The sequence below is a fragment of the Ursus arctos genome, unplaced genomic scaffold (assembly GCF_023065955.2).
Source record: "Ursus arctos isolate Adak ecotype North America unplaced genomic scaffold, UrsArc2.0 scaffold_12, whole genome shotgun sequence".
NCBI lineage: Eukaryota > Metazoa > Chordata > Mammalia > Carnivora > Ursidae > Ursus > Ursus arctos.
In genome coordinates, this window is record NW_026622786.1 from 60,026,277 (window position 1) to 60,039,628 (window position 13,352).

The 13,352-nt window shown below is 43.0% G+C and overlaps 1 protein-coding gene across 1 annotated transcript in view; it reads right to left on the reverse strand.

Moving 5' to 3' along the window:
- Positions 1-10,387, reverse strand: part of C8A (complement C8 alpha chain) — a 66,378-nt gene extending 55,991 nt beyond the window's left edge. The window contains exons 1-3 of the mRNA XM_026497997.4: positions 10,212-10,387; positions 8,802-8,922; positions 6,732-7,239 (exon numbers count right to left, since the gene is read on the reverse strand). Coding sequence (XP_026353782.1) covers positions 6,732-6,808 — 77 coding nt within the window. The 5' untranslated portion in view covers positions 6,809-7,239; positions 8,802-8,922; positions 10,212-10,387. The remainder of the gene's footprint in view (positions 1-6,731; positions 7,240-8,801; positions 8,923-10,211) is intronic.
- Positions 10,388-13,352: the final 2,965 nt, after the last annotated feature.

Sequence of the window (13,352 nt, forward strand, 5' to 3'; positions counted from 1 at the left end):
TCAGTTATTACGTGGAAGTTACGTCATGAAACTGAGGTATTTTAAATTGACTTTGAAAGTTGGCTGAGTCTCTGGTGACCTCCATGCTGCTAAATCCAGTGGAAAGTTTCTGACTTGGTCTTAATTCCTTCTGTTGGCCATTGTTCCCTTCTTGAAATTAGCCTGTCTTAGCTTCAGCACCACACTTCCTGGCTCCCTCCCCACCTCTACGGCCAGTTCTTTCTGAATTTTCTATGAACTAGAATGTCTCAGGGTGTAGTGTTGCCTTTCTTTTCACTGTCTGCTGCTCTCACTCTTAGGAAGATGCTCTCACTCTTAGGAAGATCCGTTTCCTGGGCTTCCCGTGACTCTATGCTAATGCCTCCTCACTTTAGGTCTTCAACCCAGACCACTCCTCTGAAATCCTGTTTTCTCTATCCAGCTGCCCCATTTTAGATCTCCACCAGGTCGGTGCCTCTGAGACAGGGAAAACTGAATGACTCCAAATCTCAACTCTTAATTTTCTTCTAACCAGCTTCTCTCTCAGTTTTACCCACATCCAGAAGTGGAACCAGCGTAGCACACAGTTGCTCAAGGCGGCTACCTGGCAGTGGGCTTTAATTCCTTCCTCCCCTCACCTCCATATCCAGTCCTTTGGAGATTTCTGCCATTTTACTTTCAAGGTATATGTCAACTATCTTCCCTCCCAGCTACCTCGACTGCCACACCTCTCATTTAAGGCACCATAATCTCTCACCCAGATCGCTGCCTCGGCCTCCTGTGAGATCTCCCACTGCAGCTTCCTCCCATTCCTTCCCTGCACAGACACCAGAATGATTTTTTTTTTATTGGAAATCAGATAACCCCTCCCCCTCCTCCCCTTTATAAGACCCTCCAGTGTTTTTTTGGCTGGCTGGTTGTTTGGTTTTGAGTACACATAGATTGAAGTCCAAATTCCTTATCATGATGCCAAGGTCCTCTGTGATCTGGTCTCTGCCCACATTTTTGACATCCTCTCAGGGCACAATCCCCTCCTCTCATGCTGTTCCCATCCTTTAGGGCCAGGAGCATGATGGGCCATTCCCCACTGGAGGGTCTTCACACATGCTGATCTCTCCATCCTCTCCTGTTCTTCACATGGCTTCTCCTTACCATCCTATATCTATCAGCTTAAGTGCCACCTCTAGAGAAACCCCACCAGCCAGCCTGTCTTCAGATTGCTCTAATATCCTCTCTCAAAAGGCCCTATTTGTTTCCTTCCTAGTACTTTTCACAGTTTTTTACTATAATGTTTTATTTACATGTTTATCAGCTCCATTGCTACACTGTAAATTCCATGACGGTAGGAACATTATCTGTTTAGTTAACCACCCAGCACCTAGTGTACCTGGAGTATGTACTGAATGAATGAATGAATGAATGAATGAATGAATGAACGAACGAACAAAGGAATGAATGGATGAAATGAACAAATGAAAAGTATCTACTGTGTGCTGGGTGTACACAGAATTCCACACAGAACTTCCGGTTCTAGGCATGTGCCAGGCTTTCCTGCAGTACGTGTATAATGCTGTTTCCTCCACATAGAATAACCACACCTCATCCATCTGGCTGAAACTCCCCAGTTCCGTTAAGCCTCTCTTCTTGTAGACAGAGAAGAGCCGCCTGCCCTATGTTAACATTATGCCGTATACATAGAGCTGCTCATACTTTATCTCCATCCCTACACCGCACGTTCCACGAGGTAGAGGTTACGACTGTATTGTTCACTGTTGCAGCCTCGTGCTAAGGGTAGTACTTTGCATATAGTACGATCTCAGTACAAATGTTGGGTATAAATGTATTATTTCATTCATTCTTATATTACTTCATTTAAATGTCTTAAGAACCCTGTGGGGTGGGAATTATTGCACCCATTTTATAGGTAAGGAAAACAGATTCATAGAGAGAGGAGATAAACTTGCTTAAAGTTACACAGATAGTAAAATGGCAAAGCGAGGGTTTAAATGAAGGCTGTTTGACACTAAAACGTGTGCATTGTTTTAGCATTCCAAGATATACTAGGAAGGATTTCTGACAAAAGGGAAAGAGAGTAATAAAAATAATATTCTAACAGCTTACCATGTGCCAAGTTTTGTGCTAAGTACTTTATAGGAACTCTCCTAACTCCTGAGAGCACTCAGTGAAATGTGTATCTCTGTTTTATAGTTGAGGAAGTTGGGTCTTAGTTTAACTTGCCCAAATTCTGGAGCCACTACGTGGTGAAGCCAGGACTTAAACCCAGGTTGATCTCACTCGAAAGCCCATACCTAGTGCCACTTGAAGTCCGGCTAACGATTAGTTAGATTAGTTCCCCTGAACAAAGGTGTGCACATTCAGAAGACTCACTTCTGAGTCACACCCACTACCCCAGCTGTTCATATTAGTTAAAAATTCAAGTAGCTTGAATACATACTGATTTCCAGTTATCTGGACAACCTTTGAAAATAGTCACATGGCCCTGGCCCAAGGTACTTTGGTAAACACACTCTGATGTCTATGAAATAAATAAAATAGAGAAGAATCATGATTTAAACTTCTCAGGGTCCACTACCTCTGTGTCCTATTAATAAAACAGAGAAACAAACCTTTGTGGTCATCCTCCATGTTTGAGGTTCTCCACTCATGTTTCCATCAGTCCCTCTAAAGGAATTTTGTTCATTCTCCATCAGTGGAAATTTTTGGTTGAAAATGTTGCATTTGCATTACTTATCAAAATGTATGCTTAGTTTTGAAAAATATATATATATATATGGTGGGTGAGGGTAGCAGGAATGGTGGAGATAACACTGATCCAGCAATTAGAAGACCTGACTGTGCCACTAGGTGACCAAGTGATTTAGAACCTATCAGACTGCTTTGTTTCCTCTCTGGCCGTCAATCAGGGGATAATAATTACAACAATATTAGAGGGACATAATGAGGATTAATTGGCCAGTATTCTTAAAATGCCTGGCAGAGAGGTCTGGTTGTTATGTAATATGCCCCTTCTCTCTCTCTTTCTGGGGCTCAAGTTCTTTACCTGCCCCATGAGTAGATGGATTAAACCAGATGTTGTCTGTGTCAGTCCAAGTTCCAAAGACCTGTGATATAGAAATGATGGAAGCAGCAGACAAGAACTTTAGAAGAGTTATTGCACATATATCCAAGTATGTAAGGAGAATCATGAACATGATGATAAGTGGAAGATAAAGGAATACCAAATTAAACTTTAAAAGCTAAAAATCATTACAACAGAAATGAAAAATTCATTGAACAGGTTAACAACAGATTAAATACTGCAGTAGAAAAGATTAGCAAACTTGAAGATACAGTGACAGAAGCCATCCAAAATGGAACAAAGAGATAAAAAAGACTGCCAACAACAAAAAGAAAGAGCGGAGCCTCAGTGGACTGTGGGATATTGAGCCGTCTCACCTATCTGCAATTGTACTATCAGAGGGAAACTAGATTATGGGGCAGAGAACATATTTAAATTAATAACGGCATAATTTTTTTCCATATTTGGTGAGAACTATAAACCTACAGAACCATACCAAGGTGCATCATAATCAAATTGCTGAAAATCAATAATAAAGAGACAACCGTAAAAGCAGTCAGTTTTTTAAAAATGATGTATTACACAAAGAGGAAAGCAGATTTTTCCTCGGAGACTATGTAAGCAAAGATAATGGAATGATCTCCTTAAAGTCATGTGGCAAGAAAAAAAAACCAACTCAGGACTTTATACTCAACAGATACCCTTCAAAATAAAGACAAAATAAAGACTTTCTCAGACCACTGAAAATAGAGAATTCATCACCAAAAGTCATTCTGCATTGCAAGAAATGTCAGAGGAAGTCACTCAGTGAGCATAAAAATGATACCAGCAATGGTATCAAAAGTAGTCCGTGATAAATTAATGATATATATTGTAAATCTGAGAACAATAACAACAGCAACAAGAAAGCAGAATAGCTGATAAATCATTTGGAATTAGAAAAAATATTAAATATAAAAGATAAAAACAAAAATAAAGAACAAATGGGACAAGTAGAAAACAAATAAAAAGGTGATAAACAAATGCAAAGTTATCAGTAATTACATTTTATGTAAATGATATAAATACTGTGATTAAAAGACAGAGATTGTTAGACTAGATACTAAACCAAAATTCATCTCCATGCTATCTATCTGAAGCATACTTTAAAGTATGAAGAGTCAGATAAGTCAAAATAAAATATTGGAAAAAAAAACTCACCATGCAAACAATAATCATAAGAAAGCAAGAATAGTTATATTAATAATAGACGACAGAACAAAAGCAGTTGCTATGAATAATGAAAGCCTTTCATAATGATAAGGAGGCAAGTCATCAAGGAGACATAATTCTAAATATAGATAGATGATAGGTATGTAGATAGATAACATAGTTTGAAAACACATGAAGTAAAAACTGCAGGAACTGAAAGGAGAGACAGATCTACAAATACAGCTGGAGACTACAACATCCCTCCCTCGGTAATAAATAGAACAAGGAGATGAAAACTTGAGCAACATTGACAACCAGCTTGATTTAATGACTTAACATTACACCCAACAACACAGAAATAGACACTTTTGAGTGCACACAATATATTCGCTGGAAGATCGTATTTATCGTAAAACAATCTCGATAAATTAGAAGGATTGAAGATTGTTTAAACTTTTTAAAACAACACACAGGCTAAAATGTATTATTTATATAAAATATGTAATGGAGAGCTGTTGATATTTGAGACTGGGTATTACAACTGATTTTCATCATCATTTTATTTTTTTTTAAGATTTATATATTTATTCATCAGAGAGAAAGAAAGAGAGAGCACACACAAGCAAGGGGAATGGCAGGCAGAGGGAGAAGCAGGTTCCCCGCTGAGCAAGGAACGCAATGCCAGGACCCCAGGATTATGATCTGAGCCAAAACCAGATGCTTAACTGACTGAGCCACGTAGGCATCCCTCATCACCATTATTTTTAAATGTTTTTCTTAACCCCGTTTTTCTATTAAGAGTTTATACTAATCAAATGGTAAAGAAGAGCTTATAAAAATAAAAATGTACTAAAAATTTTTAAAATTTAAAAAAATTTAAAAATTAAAGTGTACCATTAAAAACGTAAATGTATATCATCTGTTTTTCTCACTGTTAGTTTTCATGTAAGATTCTATTTGGGGCAAAAAGAGTGCCACTGTTCAATTTTGTAAATGTTTGAAATCACTGACCAAACTTGACGATCCATTCCAACTGGCACATTATACATGTGTTCTACCTAATTTTCGTCAACCATCAGAGAGAAGGGAAAGACCAAAATATGACAATAACAATCCCACAAACCCGCGGGCAGTAGCTTTCACTGCACGCTTACTAAGTACCAAGCATTGTCCTAAGTATTTTCATCCATTTGTTTCCTGAATTTCCTCCCATTTTACAGCTCCGACCACTTCTGTAACTTGCCTGAGGTCACACTAATGGTAAATGCCAGGGCCATAATTTGAACTCAGTAAAATTATTTCACCGTGTAGTTTTCCATTTTCAAAGCCAGGGTCAGATAAACTGGCATTAGATACAAAGACCTCATGATTTCCTACTTCAGCACTTTGTGAAGTATTTAATTGGTTCTTTTTGGCCTTGACTTCAAATTTGCCTCTTCACTGGTCTGTCTTATTTGATAAGTTCATCAAACATCAAGACTCTTTGTTCATTTTCAAAAAGGATTACAATGATAAGCTTTTATAATTAAGAGTATCTCAGCAGAGATTTCCTTTACCACCATTCTCTTGCCTTTATCTTCTAATTATTAGAGGTGAGTTTTCTGATTTTTCAAAAGTGTATTTGCTTTAAATACAAGTTGTAAATTAACTGCTTGTAAAAATGCCTTTCCTCTTCTGAACTGTTATGTACAGGAAATCTCTCTTGCTCTAGCATTTAAGAGCAATAATGATTCAAAATTAAATCACTTAACAAGAACTTGAATAAAATAGCTCAGCTTAAAATCTTCAGTGTTTGGGAGACAAGGACTGCTTTCATATTACCCCAAAGCTAAAATAAGGGGCTCTTTAAGCACCACAATATACTTGATGTTAAGATGTAAAAACCTGAAGCCAAGTTGGACAATTCAAGGAAATGAAATGGGTAAAATTGCGATGTACATATGAAAATATCACTTCCATTCATTACCCTACAGCAAGAGGTAAACTCATTTTAAGAATGAAATGACCCAGCATCTCTACAGTCTCTTGCCTTTCCCTAGATGATGTTATTAACATTACCTAATTGTATCCTCCCTCAAACTATGAGATGGGAATTTGCAAGATTCACAAACAGAGAAGTAGAGGTTAGCTGTCTAACATTACTCAAGATGACTATTTTTTATTAAACCGAGTATACTTTATATCTAGGACCTTATTTCATATTCATTAGCTCTTAGAGACGAGGTATTATTATTCTCGTTTCCATAGGGAATCTGAAGCTCAGAGATTAAGTGGTCCACTCCAGATTACCCAACTCTTGAGTATTAGATCTGTGTTTGTATGCAGGTCCATCTGACTCCAAGGGCAGTCCTTCACTGGATTGGTGATAACATGAAAGAGGTCACATTCCATCCTAAAATAACCTGTTGCAAACATGAAAGTGACTTAGCTCCCCACTAGGTGATCCCTATGTGCAAAGTTTGCAGATTTATGGCCAACTCACCGGTTCGCCTTCTCCTGAATGGTTACCCCAGGCTGACAAGTCATCAAAGACAAGATGAAGAAAGCAGCAGCAAACATCTCATCCGCCGTATAGTACTTAGAACGAATACAATTATTCAGAGAGTTGGAGTTAAAGATGTCTTCAGGCTGGGACCTGTAAGATCAGTTGAATGTTTGGAACCAACAGAATTCACTCAATTCTCATGGAGAGGAGGTTAATTAGTGACTAGGATATTGATTGGCCAAACACCCTCAAATCTTAGGCACCAAAGGCCACTGTCCTTCAGACCTTTTGGAAAGTAATATCCATATAGTTGAGGAAAGGAGGATTTGTAGGCAATCCAGTCTAGCAAAGAGATCTTATTTTCAGAATGAGGCAAAGCCAAATCAAGAGACGGTTGCAGAATTCATTCAGTCTTTCTGAGTGGCTCTTGGAACTTCTGAAGTCAGATCGATTGGCTTCGTAAGACTGAGACAGGGCTAATACTGGTGAGCTCCGTCAAAAACAGCTGCACAAACATAAGAAATGCTAATCGTTACACAAAGGTTCCACAGTGTATTGCCACGCATCTGGAGCCTGAGAGCTGTGGTAAATGAACGGACTTTCCGCCTTTCATCCAGACCTTGGATATCGTTAAGACCCAGCATATTTGTGTCTTGAGGGGACCAGACGTCTTCCATAGACATCTCCAGAAGCGTTCTCTAGAATTATGAGGACAGCCACACGTCTGCACGGATGATATCATACCTACATACATTCTCTTACTCTTCCAGACATATTCATAAATTAATTAAACAAGTAGAGACGGAGAGACAGGAATAACTGAACATGGGGCAAGCATGTCATATGTCTTATTTTACTGAACACTCACAAGTCACTGAGATAGAAATGATTTTTTTTCATTTCGCAGTTGAAGAAATGGAGGTTCAGAGAAGTGAAGTAACTTGCCCAAAGGATGTACAGCTGCCTTGAACTCTTTGGGAATATTTAGATTCTCTCATTAGCAGGGTTAGCCAGTAGTATCATTATTCATCTCAAATACAGTTATGAAAATTTTAACGACCAACTTGTATGCTTAAGAAAGCTGTGTCTGATTTGAATGTGGAGATTTTAATAAGGCACCCAGTTGTTACTGCCTCTGTTTTTTCAGACATTTTGTTAGGTAAACATTCGACAGAAGTGGAGACTGATTCTGGGTCCTAAAAAGCCCCTGCAGTCCCTGATTTCTGTGTCTCTCTCCCCCTATAACAGTGGTCTCAACTAGGAGTGATTTTGCCCTTGAGAGGAAATGTCCAGTGACCTTTATGGCTGTCACAACTTTGGAGGCTGTGCTCCTGGCATCCAGAGGGTGCTAAGCACCCTATAAAGCACAGGACGGCACTCCCTGTCCCCAACAAAGAATTATCTGGCCCCAAATGTCAATAGTGTCAAAGCTGGGAAACACCGCCCCACAAAAAACCTGGTCTGCCCTCCTCTGATGCCTGGGATTCTGGTGAATTGATTTTCTTCTCTTTACATATAGATAATACTGTCTTCCTTCCCAGACCAGCTCCTTCTTGAGATTTCCCTGATGCCTTTTCTCCTCACCCAAGATGTTATTGGCCTTCAGGACTCCTCCTTAACCACTGCTCACCTCTCTCACCCTCCACCCCCCAACATGGTCCCTTAAATTCTGTCATATTTCCTCTGTCATGTTTTCCCTCCAAAGCTTCTCTCCTTCATTCTCACCCTTGGATCCATTTCAGGGCCTGGGCTCTTCTTGAAACTATCACGACAGACTCCTAGTGGGCCTCTGTTTTTCTCCTCAGACCAGATCTGCCTGTGCATTACCACAGGACTCATCAAGAAAACAGCTTCTGACAACATAAGTCTCCTGCTCAGAAACCTTCAGTGGCTCCGCCATTGTCTGTAAAATTCGAAGTCCAAATTCCTCCGCACATGGGTCCAAAGCCATCTTTGCAACCTTCATCAACCCTCACCCTCAAATTATGCCCGACATTATAGGCTAGGTTCTCCTGACCTTCCTCACACTTTCTCACCACTGCGACTTCGGCCATGCTGGATGCTTACCTCAACTACCCTTATCCCTCCTCTTCTACTCTTCTGCCAAGTGTCTTCTCAAATAGCATGTCCATCATGGATCCCTGGCTCATGGTCCCATCCGGAAGGTGCTTCCATGTTATCTTTGAACCTTGCAAATACATACCAGCACTTTTCAGTTTTGACTCATACTATGTTTTTCTAGGGGCGTGGGGTACATCTCAGTAAGGAAAGTTTCTCTAGGGTAAATCCTATGTCTGATTCTTCTCTATAATCACCCATATCACTTAACACGGAATCTTTAGTAAGAAATATTATTTGATTGAGTGAATCTGTAAGTGAGTCAACTAGAGATAGCTTACTATTCATAATACTTTCAGCTATATTTTCTCATTTACTCTTCAAAATAATCTTGTGAGATAAATATTATCCTCAAGAGAATCCTGACAGAGAGACAGTGATTAAGAGGGAAAATGGAAACAAGGTAGATAGAGTACCAAGCCCTATACCTGCCACTTTACATGTGTTGGTTTTTTTTTTTTTTTATAATCTTTTTCAATCTATTTAATCTTCACAGTGATCTTGCAAGGCCAGTAGTCATGGTGCTATTTTGAAAATGAGGGTATTGAGTTCAGCCTGCAGTCACACAGCTGGTGAGTCTCAGAGTCATGAATTGATACTCTGCCCAACTTCAAAACCTGAGCCCTTTTTTGGTCTGGTCACACAACTACCGAGTGACATATCAGGACAGGGCCTGGGTCTTCTAGCAGCAGGTCCTGTTCTCTGTCCATTATGCCTTAGCTCTGAGAATGAGTTTCCCAGGGACAAAGAAAGCAAGCTAGAGTGAATGGACGGGTAATCACAGAATAGAAGCAAGAGAGAAGCTAAGTCAAATGGGATCATGTCGTGCCTCTCTGACTCTGTGTGTGTGTGTGTGTGTGTGTGTGTGTGTGTGGTGTGTGGGGGTGTGTGTGTGTGTGTGTGGTGTGGTGTGTGTGTGTGTGTGTGTGTGGTGTGTGTGTGTGTGTGTGGTGTGGTGTGTGTGTGGTGTGTGTGTGTGTGTGTGTGTGGTGTGTGTGTGGTGTGTGGGTGTGTGTGTGTGTGTGGTGTGTGTGTGTGGTGTGTGTGTGTGTGGTGTGTGTGTGTGTGTGGTGTGTGGGTGTGTGTGTGTGTGTGGTGTGTGTGTGTGGTGTGTGTGTGTGTGGTGTGTGTGTGTGTGTGCGGTGTGTGTGTGTGTGTGTGGTGTGTGTGTGTATATGTGTGTGTGGGTGTGGTGTGTGGGTGTGTGTGCAGTGTGTGAGTGTGTGTGTGTGTGTGTGCGGTGTGTGTGTGTGTGTGTGTGCGGTGTGTGTGTGTGTGTGTGTGTGCGGTGTGTGTGTGTATATGTGTGTGTGGGTGTGGTGTGTGGGTGTGGGTGTGTGTGTCGGGCAGGACACTCACCTGCTTTCAGCCAAAATGTTCTAAGATGAATGGGAAGCACCAAAAAATTGTTCAGTTTGCATATGTGGATTTCACCCTAATTGCAGTGTTCTGTTATCGAAGATAGATAGTTATAAAATACCAGGCAGAAGAGAGAGCAGGGTGGCGATTCATTTTGAAGACGCATTGCTTGTCTCAGGGAATCTAGATTGGCCTGTGAGTTATATATAGCCTCAGAGTGGCACCTGTCCTGTGTTGGCCCAGACTGCCCCTCCAGGGCAACAACGAGGTCAGTGCTCTTTGAAGAGCCTTAGACGTTCTGTGCCTCATTCCCCCATGCTGGCCTGCGGCTTGCCCCGTGCACACAGCAGATCAAAACTCCGCACATCTAATGCAATTGGAGATAGTTTACTGGAATGGAAAGAACACAATTGTAGGTCAGACAGTGCCACTGATCAGTTATTGTCATCCAGCCTCAATTTCTTCATCTGTAAAATGGGTAAAACGATAACCTGTCAGGCTTGTATTGCATCATAGAAGACTGAAGAAGGAAATCTAGCCTCAACTGGGAATTCTGAATAGTTGCTGCTCCTCTGTGTGAAGAATGCTTCTCCTCCGCAGTATCTGTCTCCTCTCATAGACATGGGCGCCTTCGCCTGAGTGCCAGACAAGGAGAATGGAGGAGGGAGGAGGTGGGGCGTTCCTGTTCAGGTGCCGGGGGCTGATTCTGCAGCCTCCTGGAGGGAGGGCCCAGGTGACACGAGGGTAGAAGGACCCGCTTCGGCGTCTCTGCCCAGGCTCACATACCATGCCAGCACCTCAAATGTTGAAAACTTGGGGGGCACCTCCAAGTAGCAACTGTAGCTTGGAGATGCCCGATCTCGAGATGGCCAGAGGCAAAAACGAAGCTTCTCCAAGCGGCTTACTGATTGACGTGGATGGCGGAGCAGTTTTGTATTTGTTTGAGGTGTCTCTCCAGAAGCAAGTGTGTGTGGGGGGGGGGGGGTGTGGGGGTGTGTGTGTGGGGTGTGTGTGTGTGTGTGTGTGTGTGTGTGATGCTGCTCTTCTGCTCCCTCAGTGGAGAAACCCACCAAACATTCAACACAACACGAGGCACCCAGTCTGCAGACAGTCAGGGAGCGTCCCCAGTCCACTGGCTTGCCTTCCCCCACCTCCGCTCTCGGCCCTTTGTGAGACTGAATGTCTCTGATACTTGTTTTCCCTCCTGATCCTTTCATCAGGCTGGCCCGGGGCTGCAGCCAGCAGACGGTGGTGGGTTTTCAGCTGGAAATGAAGTGGGGCTACTTTAAGTAATTGATCTCGATCAGAGGCTTTATCAGGGATGGGCTAGTACATGCCTAGTGCTTCCCGCTTCATGCAGAAGCTCTGCATTTGCACGTAAGGGGTGGGGCAAGAAGGAGCCAGCTTCTGGGTCGTTAGCATAGAAATGCAAGACCTTTTCTCAAAGAAGGCATTGAGCCTTGGAAGCAGCTCTGGCCAAATCTGGGGGGTCCTTTGGGAAATTCCTATTGGAATTTGGCCGTGGTAAAGACCAGAGTCCATTCCACACCTGAGCAAGTTCTCCAGGCATCATCCATGGACCCACTGTCTTCTCTGGGACCCCTTGCCCCACAGCATGGCGCAAGCTGCACCTCACCCCTGTGCCCGCGGTACCCTGGCCGCAGCTCCCTTTCTGAAAGACCACCGCCTTGGTGGTTTGGGATTTATCCCACTTGTGATTTCTGTGAACACTCGAAGACAGGGCTGTGCTGGCCCGGAGTCTGTGTGCACCTGATGTGAACGGAACTAGCTTTCTGCAGCCAGGCCGACTCCGTGAGCCCCACGAGCAGGGGATGAGGGACTGCAGTGCATGCACAGATATTAAAAACAATTCTATCCTCCATCCCCTGCCAGCATCCCGCTGAGATCCGGATCCTTTCTATGCCCCCATGACACTGGGAGCTTCAGGAGGACGGGGGCTGGTTTTAAATGACTTGTACCCCAGGGCTGGGACTTAGTAGGAGCTCCGTACTTGTGTTTTATGAAGCCCAGTAGGAAAACTGCAGCTGTGCAACTTGGAAGACTCTGCCTTAATTATCCCTCCTGTATAATGGGTTTGATGGTTTCATATATACAAATATAATGCACACACAGCATACCTAACAAGTGTTCATTATGGATGCTGTTTCTCTTTGTAATCCCCTTACTTCCTGCCCTCTCTGTCATGGTCTGTGCTCCATAACCACCCTCCTGGGCCATTCAGGAGCTATTTCCCAGATATATATATATTCCTATATATTTTAGGCATCTTTATGCTATCCAGGCACAGGTATTTATGGCTTAAATGATGCTTCTTAAAGATATTGTGGCCTCTCAGCCTCAGAGCAACAGTGGCCCAGTGGATCGGTCAGTCAGAACACAAGCACTGGGGGACTGACCAAGCCCGCCTTGTTCATCATTACATAACAAAGTAGCTGCACGTTATAAGCCATCACATATTACATTGGCTCCATTGGGGGTTGGGGTCAGTACGGTGCCGTGCACTAAACACCCAGAGATGGAGAGAACACAGCCCCCACCACCCCAGTGCATGGCCCAGACCAAGTGCCATGGAGACCTGCAGGGACCACACTGGGAACCTCCAGAAACAGCTGCTGCTGGTGGTTTGGGCTTTGAAGGAGGCGGGTGGGCAGGTAGAAGTGTCTGTACACAGAGGAAGGAAGGGCATTCTAGACAGGAAGCAGCATGAGCTAAACCATGAAGATGCGAGAGGGACACGGCCATTTTGGGGACTGGCTCGTTATCTGGTGGGCAAAAGGACAGACAAAGGCCACATCACAGGGCTGTTTCTTAGCCCTGTGTCTTAGCCAAGACCAAGATTTCGGTTCATTCCATTGCTAAGGCTGTGGAGGAGTTACTGAACAAACTGAGGCAGCAGAGCCCCATGACTAGCCTGAACTTTGCACTCTGGGGGACACACGGAGGATGGCGAGGAAACAGAGAAACCAGCTTGGAGACGGACTCCCAGGGACTGGGACTCTGCATGCTAGATATGTGAGGGGAAATGCTGGAGGACAAAGGGGAACAGTGGGAATCCAGAAGCTCCTGAGTCAGGCCTCTGCTCCGTGTGCTGGTTTCTGCAGGATCACGCTGCATGACCTT